At 44.7% G+C, this 14,385-nt stretch overlaps 1 protein-coding gene across 2 annotated transcripts in view; it reads right to left on the reverse strand.

The window, feature by feature from the left end:
• Positions 1-810: 810 nt before the first annotated feature.
• LOC140390091 (protein phosphatase 1 regulatory subunit 1C-like) overlaps positions 811-14,385 on the reverse strand; it is a 224,968-nt gene continuing 211,393 nt past the window's right edge. For both annotated transcript variants that reach the window (XM_072474994.1, XM_072474995.1), the window contains one exon: positions 811-1,506. In XM_072474994.1, the coding sequence (XP_072331095.1) occupies positions 1,503-1,506 (4 nt within the window). In that variant the 3' untranslated portion in view covers positions 811-1,502. The remainder of the gene's footprint in view (positions 1,507-14,385) is intronic.

A 14,385-nucleotide genomic window follows, 5' to 3' on the forward strand; every position in this document is an offset into this window, starting at 1 on the left:
GGCTTGGTATGTGCTAACCTAAACTTAAATTGATGTACTTATCAAAATACTCTACCCTGAGATTTTTGGAGGGATACACAATATGCAATGTTTTTCATGTATTACTATTTGCTTACAGGAAATTTCCTTGCTTTCATTTGTTGGTGTATGATTTATGTCAATCCAAAACATCCAACAATTATATTTACATAGAATGATAGGCACAGCAGTAGGCTATTCGGCACATCGAGCCTGCGCTAGTATTCAATATAACTATGACTGACCCTCTCTTTCAACATAATACCCCCGTCCCTGCCTAATTCCCTCAACACCTTTCCAGTCTCGGAATATGTTCATTGCCTTCTTATATTCAGTGCCTTGGTCTCCTCGTTTCTCTTCATTTCAGTCCTAAATGGCTTGCCAGTAACATTACAGTGTGACCCCTTGTTCAACAACCGTCCCACCCCCAGCTAGAGGAAATAATATTTCTGCATTCAGTCTGTCAAACCCTTTCATAATTTTGGGCGTTTTTTAATAGATTTACGTCAGGATATCTCAGGTAATGCAGATTGTTTTCCCAGTAGTATAATGTACGGGCTTTATTTTGGTCATAATTTATCATTATACAATTCTTCTTACAATCCTATCGTCGAATTGTCCTTATCCTGGCCAGAAATATTCGTTGTCCCATTTCTCTGTTTGTTGTTTACACAATTTCCATTGAGTCTGAACAGATATTCCACACTATTCTGAAGCTACTTTCTGATTTACGTTGTGTCTGTCCATAGGCACAACTATTTGTGCAATAATTTGGAAGCTGAAACAATCCAGTTTACTGGTTAAAGTATATCCGTCACTGTAATATTTATGTGCGAAATTCAAATTTACATAAGTGTATCAACTTACAGAACAAACAATATATGTTATCGGAAACCTGTTGAGATTGTCCAAGATAGCGAGCAGTAAAGAAATTGATTTGTTCCCATTCTGTTTTTCTGTCTAATTTTAATACTCAACGTATCTCTAGAATCGCCTGCGAACATTACCGTCAGTGTAATATGGCTAACTGTCAGAGCACTGGATAACATAATTGAAAGGTTTGGTGATAAATGAATAATGTTGCGAATCAAATTATACAAATTAGAAGTGATATACTAAGCGGTGGGAATGCAATACTAGAAGATGTTGTAAATTATAACTCAAGACTCATTTGTATAGTAACGGCTCCTGAGGATGTTTCCCAGTAACACGCTGGTGACAACGACTGCTGCTGATTTGCGGTGCAATGTTTCGACTGTATGAGTCTAGTGGATGCAATAAAACAATCTAAAATTAAGGATTCAGTAAACTAGAAAGACTTGCCTGTTATATTTGAAACAAAGATTGAAATGCACACAAGAGTCATAAACCTATGTAAAACCACACGGACGATTTGACCCGCCGCTGCCATGGCTACCAGATAACGAGTGATGTGTTTTGTCAGACCACACTTCCTCTGGGAGAAGTTTGCGATCGTCCGCAAGTTAACTGTAAGGAACAGAGAAGAATGACTTTATTTCGATGCTTTCCCAGAAAAATGTCAAGAAACATTTGAAGTCAGTGATGGAAGAATGTGAATCTCAAACTTTGCGATCTCAAAACAAAATGTTTTAATTTAGTTAATGTTTACGGATGACCAGAAAAGTTGGTGCTGAACCTAGGACGCTATGTGAACGATAATAATGCAAATAAACTATTAATACCTGATAGTGGAAATATGCCGCGGTTTGTCAAAGCCCATCGGTTTCCGAAATTGTTTTGGTTTCACAAGCAAACATATGCTCTTTAACTTCTACGAGGCTCTCCAAAACCAAAAACATGTATGTAAGGAACGCCTATTTGTGGCCTTTCTAACATCGAGGTTGCCTATTATCCTGTTGTGTTATGGTCATTTCAACATGGGTAAATCATTCGTTTTCGGTTGAGTTCTGATCTGTAGAACATTTCGCCCTGCTGTCAAATAGTTTCAGGCAAAAAAACTTGCATGTCGCATCATCCATATCTAAGTGAAACCATCTTTATTTCCCGCCATCTTACACCCAGAAACATATTCAAAGCTGAAACATTCAGGTTCTGAATAGAAGTCATAGCGGGCTCAAATCTTTAAATGTGATTCTCTCGCCAAAGGTGCCGCCAGACCTGTTGAGATTTTCCAGCACCTTTTCGTGTATCTGAGAGCGCCGGAACTCGGTGTTTGTTGCATTTCGCACAGGCATTTGGACATTGACAAGTCCCAGCGCCTAACATAATCATTGGGTATGCAGGCACTCAGGATTTCCAAGCTCACAGAGTGATGAGGTGACATGGTTGATAGATATGCACGGGGTCTACAGTCAGTCAGAAAGGCAAATATAGTCCAGTTACTCACAATATCTAAAGTTATAAAAAAGATGCCAGCGCATAATTGTGTTTTTGTTGGTGTTCGGGCTTATCCTTGAGGTTATATAAAACATTTTTTTAAAAAAATTATTTAAATTAATTAACTAGTTGAATATGGCTGGACAGGTGATGTGCTGTTGCTGTATGATGATGGACCTGGTGGATCCCATTGAGACCGTCAGTGACCACATCTGCAGCAAGTGTTGGCTGCTCGAGGAACTTCGGCTCAGAATTGATGAGCTGGAGACCGAGCTGCACACACTGTGGCACATCAGGGAGGGGGGAAATTACCTGGACACTTTGTTTCAGGAGGCAGTCACACCCGGTAGAATAAGCACTGTTAATTCGGACAGTGGTCAGGGACAGAGTGGTGTGACTGCAAGGGAGGCAGGTAGGGGGATCCTGAGTTTAGGAGTTGAGGAGCCTCAGCCCTTGACCTTGTCCAACAGGTATAAGGTACTTACTCCCTGTGTGGATGAGGAAGAGGGCTGTAGGGAGGATGCGTTGACTGACCACTGCACTGTGGTACAGGAAGCCATTCAAGAGGGGGGAGCAAAAAGACAAGTGGTAGTTGTAGGGGATTCTATAATTAGGGGGATTGATGGCATCCTTTGTAAGCCAGATTGAGAGTCCCGCATGATATGTTGCCTGCCCGGTGCCAGGGTGAGGGACATCTCTGATCGGCTTGAAAGGATTTTGGAGAGGGAGGGGGAGGATCCAGTTGTTGTGGTCCACGTTGGGACTAACAACATAGGTAAAACTAGGAAAGAGGACCTGTTTGGGGATTATCAAACACGAGGGACTAAATTAAAGAACAGGTCCTCCTGGGTTACAATCTCTGGATTACTACCCGAGCCACGTGCCAATTGGCATAGGGTTGAGAAAATTAGGGAAGTTAACACGTGGATAAAGGAGTGATGCGGGAAAGAGGGATTCCATTTCATGGGGCACTGGCATCAGTACTGGGGCAGGAGTGACCTGTACTGTTGGGACGGTCTTCACCTGAACCATTCTGGGACCAGTGTTCTAGCGAATAGGATAAATAGGTTGGTCACAAGGACTTTAAACTAGCAAGTTGGGGGGAAGGGAAGTGTAAAGCTATGGACAGTACAATGGTTAATGGAGATCAAGGCAACAGGTTACGTGACAGGTTATTATGTAGAGATATGGGTTCAAAGACAAGGAAAATTAGGAGAAGAGGAAAAATAAATTGCGAAAAGTTACTGATCAAGGTGTTAGGATTCATAACAAAGACATAAAAAACAGCATAAGTGTACTTTACCTGAATGCTCGTAGTATACAAAATAAGGTAAATGAGTTGATGGCGCAAATCATCGTGAATGACTATGATTTAGTGGCCATTACTGAAACATGGTTAAAAGATGGTCACGACTGGGAATTAAATATCCAAGGGTATCAGACTATACGAAAGGATAGAATGGACGGTCAGGGCGGTGGTGTAGCTTTGTTGTTTAAGGATGGCATCCGGACAATAGTAAGGGATGATATTGGTGCTATGGAGGACAAGGTTGAATCAATTTGGGTGGAAATCAGGAATAGTAAGGCGAAAAGGTCACTGATAGGAGTAGTCTATAGGCCACCAAATAGTAACAGGATGGTCGGGCAGGCAATAAGCAAAGAAATAACGGATGCATGTAGAAATGGTACAGCGGTTATCATGGGAGATTTTAATCTGCATATTGATTGGTTTAACCAGGTTGGTAAAGGCAGCCTTGAGGAGGAGTTCATAGAATGTGCCCGGGATAATTTCCTGGAACAGTATGTAATGGAACAAGGGAACAAGCAGTCCTAGGTCTGGTCCTGTGTAATGAGGCAGGATTGATTAATGATCTCATAGTTCGGGATCCTCTTGGAAGGAGCGACCACAATATGGTGGAATTTAAAATACAGTTGGAGGATGCCAAGGTAAAATCAAACACTAGTGTTTTGTGCTTAAACAAAGGCGATTACAATGGGATGAGAGAAGAACTAGAGTAGACTGGGAGCAAAGACTTCATGGTGAAGCAGTTGAGGAACAGTGGAGAACCTTCCGAGCGATCTTTCACAGTGTTCAGAAAAGGTTCATACCGACAAAAAAGAAAGACGGTAGAAAGGGGAAAAATCGACCGTGGATATCTAAGGAGGTGAGGGAGAGTATCAAATTGAAGGAAAAAACATACAAAGTGGCAAAAATTAGTGGGAGACTAGAGGACTGGGAAGTCTTTAGGGGACAACAGAAAGCTACTAAAAAAGCCATAAGGAAGAGTAAGGTAGACTATGAAAGTAAACTGGCTCAGAACATAAAAGCAGATAGTAAAACCTTCTACAAATATATAAGACAAAAAAGAGTGGCTAAGGTAAATATTGGTCCTTTGGAAGATGAGAAGGGAGATTTAATAATAGGAGACGGGGAAATGGCTGAGGAGCTGAACAGGTTTTTTGGGTCAGTCTTCACAGTGGAGGACACAAATAACATGCCAGTGACTGATGTAAATAAAGATATGATAGGTGAGGACCTTGAGATGATTGTAATCACTAAGGAGGCAGTATTGGGCAAGCTAATGGGGCTAAAGATAGACAAGTCTCCTGGCCCTGATGGGATGCATCCCAGAGTGTTAAAAGAGATGGCTAGGGAAATTGTAAACGCACTAGTGATAATTTATCAAAATTCACTAGACTCTGGGGTGGTCCCAGAGGATTGGAAAGTAGCAAACGTGACACCACTGTTTAAAAAAGGAGGTCGGCAGAAAGCGGGTAATTATAGGCCGGTAAGCTTAACTTCGGTTGTAGGAAAATGCTGGAATCTATTATTAAGGAGGAAATAGCGGGGCACCTGGAGGGAAATTGTCCCATTGGGCAGACGCAGCATGGGTTCACAAAGGGTAGGTCGTGTCTGACTAATTTGGTAGAATTCTTTGAGGACGTTACCAGTGCAGCAGATAACGGGGAGCCAATGGATGTGGTATATCTGGATTTCCAGAAAGCTTTTGACAAGGTGCCACACAAAAGGTTGCTGCATAAACTAAAGATGCATGGCATTGAGGGTAAAGTGGTAGCATGGGTAGAGGATTGGTTAACTAACAGAAAGCAGAGAGTGATGATAAATGGGTGTTTCTCTGGTTGGCAAGTGTCAAGGATCAGTGTTGGGCCCGCAGTTGTTCACAATTTACATAGACGATTTGGAGTTGGGGACCAAGTGCAATGTGTCAAAGTTTGCAGACGTCACTCAGCAAAAAGTGCAGAGGATACCAGAAGTCTGCAGAAGGATTTGGATAGGTTAGGTGAATGGGCTAGAGGCTGGCAGATGGAATTCAATGTTGCCAAGTGTGAGGCTATCCATTTTGGGAGGAATAACAGCAGAATGGATTATTATTTAAACGGTAAGATGTTAAAACATGCTGCTGTGCAGAGGGACCTGGGTGTGCTGGGGCATGAGTCACAAAAAGTTGGTGTGCAGGTGCAACAGGTGATTAAGAAGGCTAATCGAGTTTTGTCTTTCATTGCTAGAGGGATGGAGTTCAAGACTAGGGAGGTTATGCTGCAATTGTATAGGATGTTGGTGAGGCCACATCTGGAGTATTGTGTTCAGTTTTGGTCTCCTTACCTGAGAAAAGACATATTGGCACTGGAGGTTCACAGAAGAGATTCACTAGGTTGATCCCAGAGTTGAGGGGATCAGATTATGACGAGAGGTTGAGTAGACTGGGACGGTACTCATTGGAGTTTAGAAGGATGCGGGGGGATCTTATTGAAACATATAAAATTATGAAGGGAATAGATGGGATAGATGCGGGCAGGTTGTTTCCACTGGTCGGGGAAAGCAGAACTAGGGGGCATAGCCTCAAAATAAGGGGAAGTAGATTTAGGATGGAGTGTAGGAGGAACTTCTTCTCCCAAAGGGTTGTGAATCTCAGAATTCCTTGCCCAGTGAAGCAGTTGAGGCTCCTTCTTTAAACATTTTTAAGAAAAACCTTTCTAAAGAATAAAGGGATTCGGGGATATGGTGTACGGGCTGAGTGGAGCTGAGTGGAGCTGAGTCCACAAAGATCAGCCATGATCTCATTAAATGGCGGAGCAGGCTCGAGGGGCCAGATGGCCTACTCCTGTTCCTAGTTCTTATGTTCTTATGTAATTGGGAGAACAAGTTACAGAATATGTGTGGAGCTAAATAGCAGAAGATCGAAACAATCGTAGAAATAAGGTACTAAATTTGGGGGAAGCTAATTATAACAATATTAGGTAGGAACTGAAGAATCTTGATTGGGGCGGATATTTGGGTGTAAATCAATATCTAGCATGTGGGAGGCATTCAAATGTCAGTTGATAGAAATTCCTGTATGTTCCTGTGAGGAAGAAGAATAAGTATGGTCAAGTTTCAGGAATCTTGGATAACGAGGGATATTGTGAACCTACAAAAGAAAAAGGAAACATTTGTAAGGGCTAGAAGGCTGGGAACATGTGAAGCCTGTGAAGAATATAAGAAAAGTAGGAAGGATCTTGAGCACTGAGTTGAGTCATGAAAAGACATTGGCAAACAGGATTAAGGAAAATCCAAAGGATTTTTATACATAGATGAAGAGGAAGAGGGCGGCCAGGAAAAGGGTTGCCCACTCAAGGACAGGGGAGATAGTCTAAGAATGGAGCCATAGGAAATGAGCCAGGTACTAAATGAGAACTTATAGAATTTACAGTGCAGAAGGAGGCCATTCGGCCCATCGAATCTGCACTTGGAAACAGCACCCTACTTAAGCTCACGCCATCATCCTATCTCTGTAACCCAGTAACCCCACCCAACCTTTTTGGACACGAAGGGCAATTTAGTATGGCCTATCCACCTAACTTGCACATCTTTGGACTGTGGGAGGAAACCGGAGCACCCGGAGGAAAGCCACACAGACACGAGGAGAATGTGCAGACTCCACACAGACAGTTACCCAAGCCGGGAATCGAATCTGGGACCCTGGAGCTGTGAAGCAACAGTGCCAACCACTGTGCTACCGTGATGCCCCTGAATACTGACTTTATATATCAGTATTCACCAAAGAGAAGGACTTGGTGGGTAATGAGTCTGGGGAAGGGTATGGCAATAGTCTGGGTCACATTGAGATCAAAAGGGAGGAGGTGTTGAAAAACGTTCAGGTAGATAAGTTATCAGGGCCTACAATGCATCAAAGAAAAAGAATGACAAATGGAAAATGGGTATTTTATACTAAACTGATGAGAAACACAAATAGGTACGACGATCACTTGTCTGTGTAGATAAAAAAGGAAACTTTAGCAACCACAAGCGTGGGCCCAATACAGACAGAGAGTAAAATATTTACAATACAGAATATGAAAATATCATAGAAACTAAACATACACGTTTTGCCTGTCTTCAAGAAGAGAAATACAAAATGTACCCGGAAAGAATTGAGTGTCAAGGGAATAAGCACTAATGAGGAACTGCAAGAAATTGATATTAGTAGCAAATGATATTGGCAAAATTAATGGTACTGAAACTTGACATGTCCTCTACAGTTGAAGTTACACTATCCAATAATAATATAATAATTGCTTATTGTCACAAGTAGGCTTCAATGAAGTTACTGTGAAAAGCCCCTCGTCACCACATTCCGTCTTGTACAAACATACCTCTTGTCATGTGAGTTCCCTTTAAGAAAGTTTTAGTCTCTTATCATGTGACTTATAGCACATTGCGCTATGGCTGTGAGGTGAGAGGGGGTTTCAGGAGTAGCTTGACTGCTGAGGGTTAAAAAAGGAGAAATAAATGTTTTTCCCGGTCTTTCTATGTTTTCATTTTAAAAGCTGTTCCAGTAAAAATACACATTGGGTTGTTGCTAACTGCCTTGGTAACTTTAAAGGTATAGTTGATTTCCGAAGGAGTTTGAATCTGCTAGTTGACACTGGATCAGAAGTTCAGGAAAAGGACCAGTCCCATTCAAGTGAGAATACAAAGCTGGGCCATACCTGTAAAAATCGTTTTTTGGTTTATTGGATTTTTTTATTGAATTGGAACAGCTAAGGGGAAATGCATTAACTGTTATGTACATATATTACTGTAGCTGTGTAGTGTCTTTATGTTTGTAATTGATAAAAATTATTGATGTGTGTATACATATATATATGTTAACTACATTCTTAGAATAAACCTTGTTTTGATTAAAGTGTCTAGGGAGTCTGATGAATCACACCTGACGTGACGGACTTTTGTGCTCATCCTAGCCAAATTCAACATAACAGTTATAGGTCAGGTGAATATACTTTGGAGTTTCGAAGTCCTAGCCCATAACACTTCAGAAATAACACAATTCTCTGGAAAAAATTGGAAGTGAGGTAGCAAGCGGGAATGACCATGAGTTTCCAGGCATTTGGGCCGGCGAGGCCGGCAATGCAATTCAACATTAATTGGTCTACTTAACGAGGCCTCTCAGGCCTCTATCCGCAAATGAAGGCTTGCCAGCTGATTCACAGGGACCGTGCTTGCCAGCCTCCCGCTAACAAGGTCAACAGCACTTAAGCTGCATTTGCTCAGCCAACCCCAGCCAGCTTGCAACAATGGTGCCGCGGGGAACGGCACCACGATTTGGGGATGCTGACTTGGGGAGGCTCAAAATGCGGTGGATGCCAGGTGGGATGTGCTGTTCTCCGAGGGCCTGGAGGAGTCAGCCAGTGATGCCTGGGATGAGGTGGTGGCAGTTGTCAGCTCGGGCGGTGTGACCAGGAGGACTGGTCTTCAGTGCCTGAAAAAGGTTAATGACCTAAACTAGGCAGCACGAGTGAGTCGACACCAATGCCCCTCCACCAACACCACCCCCAAAAAGACCATCCACCCCCAAATCCCCATGTGACCCCCCAGCTGTTCCTCCACCTCTTCCCCTTCAAACGTCCCCACCCCTCCCACCACCGTGAACCACGTGTGTGGCTAATGATGCCCTCTCTGTTTCTTCTCAGGAAAAGTTCTCCCACAGCCTTCAGGAGACGGCTCCGACCAGCAGAGGGGGTACTCGACTTAAGAATCCTCACCTCCTTCGAGGACCGTGCTTTGAGGAGACTGGGGTGGCCAATGTCAGGTCAGTCAACCATGCGGAGGCTGGTTGTATGCCGCAGAGGTGAAGAACTACCAGGTTCCACCCGGAGTACCATCAAACGTGAGTTGTTATTGCCTTAGTGACTGTCCCATCCCTCCCACGAGCATCTGTCCATTCTTCCATAGGTCCTCCAACCGACGGTGCCAGCCCATCCTGAGCGGCACCCTCTCCTTAATCCAAGGAGAACAACTTGGGAGATAGCTCCGAGGATGCACCTGCTTTAGTCGTGGCACACCTGTCATCCCCACGCTCCACCAGCGCAAATACACGCACCTCGGTGGAACACGTTAGTGGACAGGCTTCGGGTGCACAATCTGGTGAGCACCACACTGCTGATAAGGCACATCGGGTGGAGGCAGGAAATTCCAGGTGAGACACTGGTCAGAGGGCTTCAGGATCGCATGACCCAGCTGGGTCCTAGCCTGATGCTGAGCCTGTGGTACAGAGGTACTGAGCTGATGAAGATGATAGGGAGCAGCCAGGACATTTAGAGGGAGATGTCAGCATCACTCCTGCAGATCCATAGACACTTGGAGGAGTGGCAGGGGCTACAGACACCAGAAATAGCAGTGCCAATGAGTGGAACCCAGGCGAACACTGCTAGAGTGGAGACCACAGTAGAGAGCATGGTGCACGACATCGGCACCATGTGTGAAGGTGTCCAAGATGTCATACAGTCGGTGAGGGCCATAGCTGAAGTCTTACAGAATGCTGGGTGATATCACCCAGTACCAGGCCGACCTTGATGAGGTTCGGTGGGATATGTCCTGCTCTCAGATGGGAGTGTCCATGGCACTGCGGAGCTTATCCCAGTTGTAGCAGGGCATAGCTGAGACGCTGTAGAGCCTGGCCCAGTCACTGAGGAGCGTCGCTGGAGGTATCGAAACAATGCTGCGGAAATGGGAAACCGCCAGGACTGGAGAGCCAGATGATGCAGGGGCAGCTAGGATACGAACCAGCTTCTCCTCCATCCCAAGGTGAACCACATTGACCTTTGGCCACCGAACAGAGGAGGGGATGCTGACTGCCAACCCAGTCGCTTCCCATGGTGTCGTGACGGTGGCCCCCCCCCAATTTCCGCCCCCCCTGATGAGACTGCCAGCACACGGGACAGGGCGACACGGTTGTGCTTATATTGCTGACAAGTGAGCCATGGCCCTCCGGCCCCAGAGCCCCCAGAGGGCCACCGGCAGGGGCATCGAAGGCCACAGGAGGAGGTAGGCAGCTGGCTGCCTCCACCTTAGATTTTCATCCTGGGGAACACCATGACGTATGGTAGAGCTAGGAGGGCCAAGCACGTTGAGGATCACTGAGGGCACTGGGGGAGGGAGGGAGGGGTATCTATGGGAGTGGATGGGGAGTGGAGGTTGGGGTTGGGGAGGTGGCACCACCTGGAGTGGAGTTTGTACACACATTAAACATCTTTTTGCACAACCATTATGATGCCTCAGTCACTTCCTTCCACAATGCGCATTGACCTCCAGACTCTTTCCCCATCTCCCCAGGCATGCCCACTTCTCCCCATGATGCTCAACAGCCATGGAAATGTCTGGGGAGCTGTGTCCCATCACCTGCGTAGTCGAATGTTGCATGTGGGGTGTTGACTCCTGAAGTGTTCAAGCACAGTGTCCAGGTATCAGGTTTTATTAGGATGTTAGACAATGAGTCCCCCATTCTACATGGCTCGCCCACCCATAGGAATCCACTTGGCAAATTAAGTGCTCACTTAATCACGATTGCTGAGGCCGGATGGGATTAATCCTAGGATTCTCTGGGAAGCTAGGGAGGAGATTGCTGAGCCTTTGGCTTTGATCTTTAAGTCATCTTTGTCTAAAGGAATAGTGCCAGAAGACTGGAGGATAGCAAATGTTGTCCCCTTGTTCAAGAAGGGGAGTAGAGACAACCCCGGTAACTATAGACCAGTGAGCCTTACTTCTGTTGTGAGCAAAGTCTTGGAAAGGTTTATAAGAGATAGGATGTATAATCATCTGGAAAGGAATAATTTGATTAGAGATAGTCAACATGGTTTTGTGAAGGGTAGGTTGTGCCTCACAAACCTTATTGAGTTCTTTGAGAAGGTGACCAAACAGGTGGAAGAGGGTAAAGCAGTTGATGTGGTGTATATGAATTTCAGTAAAGCGTTTGATAAGGTTCCCCACGGTAGGCTACTGCAGAAAATACGGCGGCATGGGATTCAGGGTGATTTAGCAGTTTGGATCAGAAATTGGCTAGCTGGAAGAAGACAAAGGGTGGTGGTTGATGGGAAATGTTCAGACTGGAGTCCAGTTACTAGTGGTGTACCACAAGGATCTGTTTTGGGGCCACTGCTGTTTGTCATTTTTATAAATGACCTGGAGGAGGGCGTAGAAGGATGGGTGAGTAAATTTGCAGATGACACTAAAGTCGGTGGAGTTGTGGACAGTGCGGAAGGATGTTACAAGTTACAGAGGGACATAGATAAGCTGCAGTGCTGGGCTGAGAGGTGGCAAATGGATTTTAATGCAGAAAAGTGTGAGGTGATTCATTTTGGAAGGAATAACAGGAAGACAGAGTACTGGGCTAATGGTAAGATTCTTGGCAGTGTGGATGAGCAAAGAGATCTCGGTGTCCATGTGCATAGATCCCTGAAAGTTCCCACCCAGGTTGAGAGGGTTGTTAAGAAGGCGTACGGTGTGTTAGCTTTTATTGGTAGAGGTATTGAGTTTCGGAGCCATGAGGTCATGTTGCAGCTGTACAAAACTCTGGTGCGGCCGCATTTGGAGTATTGCGTGCAATTCTGGTCGTCGCATTATAGGAAGGATGTGGAAGCATTGGAAAGGGTGCAGAGGAGATTTACCAGAATGTTGTCTGGTATGGAGGGAAGATCTTATGAGGAAAGGCTGAGGGACTTGAGGCTGTTTTCGTTAGAGAGAAGAAGGTTAAGAGGTGACTTAATTGAGGAATACAAGATGATCAGAATATTGGATAGGGTGGACAGTGAGAGCCTTTTTCCTTGGATGGTGATGTCTAGCACGAGGGGACATAGCTTTAAATTGAGGGGAGATAGATATCGGGCAGGTTCTTTAGAGGTAGGTTCTTTACTCAGAGAGTAGTAAGGGTGTGGAATGCCCTGCCTGCAACAGTAGTGGACTCGCCAACACTAAGGGCATTCAAATGGTCATTGGATAGACATATGGACGATAAGGGAATCGTGTAGATGAGCTTTAGAGTGGTTTCACAGGTCGGCCCAACATCGAGGACCGAAGGGCCTGTACTGCGCGGTAATGTTCTATGTTCTATGTTCTAATTCCTTATTGGCAATTGCCTTCTGCTGCACAGCCAGAGGCCTCAGACGTTGGTAGGGGTTGGTCCTTGTGGCAGACGGGCTGGGACAGGGTTGCCCGGGAACGTATACATATTATCTAGGGGTTGGCACAGTTGTGCCGCAAGAGGTTGCCCTGGTTACCCTCCCCCCAGCACCTCCGAACCCCCACCATCCTCTCATGGTGGCCCACCCCTGCTGAGCACTGGGTGGCAAGCCCAGCACCCCCGGGCTCTTTACCTGTGAGCAAAGATGGCTACTCACCTCCTTGGCTCCCCACAGAAGCTCTTCAGCCATTTTTCAAAAGAAGTACTAATCGGCGCCAACGTGAACACTTGCTGGTGAGGCCATTGAATGATGGGAAGCCATTGGAAATGGGGTGGTTCTCGTTAATTCTATGGAAATTGAGTTTAAGTGGTGATTATTGGTTTCTCACCATGCTACAGCGAGATCCTAATTTCGCCCTAGGGAGCGGGCAGGTTTAATCACAAACTGTTTGGCCTCTCCCACTATTTACCAGCCTTATTACGCTGGAGCGAGAGCTTAATGGGGCCAGAAAATGGCTCTCAATAGATGCATTTCAGATCATCTTATATCGAATTTACAATGTCTCCTGTTGCCTGTCCTGTGCAAGATGGAACTCAACAATTTTACAAAGGACAGTGTACAAAAAGGGGAGGAACCGACCTGTTACCTATCATCAGTCGCAGGAAAATATTGCAAATAATGAGACATTAAACACTTAGAGTTTAATGGTAGGATGTGGCAGGATCTACATGGATTTTTGAAACAGACTTTGTGTTTTGCAAATCTGCTGGAGTGTGTTTTGAAAATGTTATAATCAGAATATGGAAGGGAGTATCAGTGAATGTCGTGTTTTTAGACTTTCAGAAGTCTTTCAATAACAATCCACCACACAATACTTTAGGAAATAAAATTGCAACACCTTTGACTGTGTATAATGAAGCTAACGTTCAACTGCAGCAATCAAATCAGAAATCTACAAGTGCATTATCTAAAAAGGATTTGAGTACAGTAGTAGTGACGTCTTCCTTCAATTTTTAAAGAAAATTGCGTTGATGAGACGCGGAGTATTGGGCACAATTTTGCTCCATTAAATTAGGAAAAAAGTTATTGCCACAGAGGGAAAACATAGAAGATACGCAGACCTGTTTCTGGAATGGTCGGATTATGCTCTGAAATGTTTGAAGCAGTGGGAGATGATCTCGTTGAAATGTACAAAATACTTAAAGGGGTAGACAAGATAGATGCAGGTAGTGTTGGGGAGTTTAGAACCTGGGTACACAATTTCAAAATAAGGACTGAGATCAGGGCTGTTGCTTTTTTCTCAGTGGATTGTGAATGTTTGCAATTCACTGGCCGAGAGGCTTAATTGAGATAGCTTAAATCATAAATTGGCAGATTGTTAAATGTCATTGAAATGAAGGAGAGACGGTTATTCAGAGAAAGCAACACTGAGTATAATGATTGGGCATGATCATATTGAATAGTGGGGCAGGCTCGATGGGCTGAATGACCTTCTCCTGTTCAAATATCCCTGTATTCCTTGGTACCAACATGTAGTGTGAATTGGTG

The sequence above is a fragment of the Scyliorhinus torazame genome, chromosome 14 (assembly GCF_047496885.1).
Source record: "Scyliorhinus torazame isolate Kashiwa2021f chromosome 14, sScyTor2.1, whole genome shotgun sequence".
Lineage (NCBI taxonomy): Eukaryota > Metazoa > Chordata > Chondrichthyes > Carcharhiniformes > Scyliorhinidae > Scyliorhinus > Scyliorhinus torazame.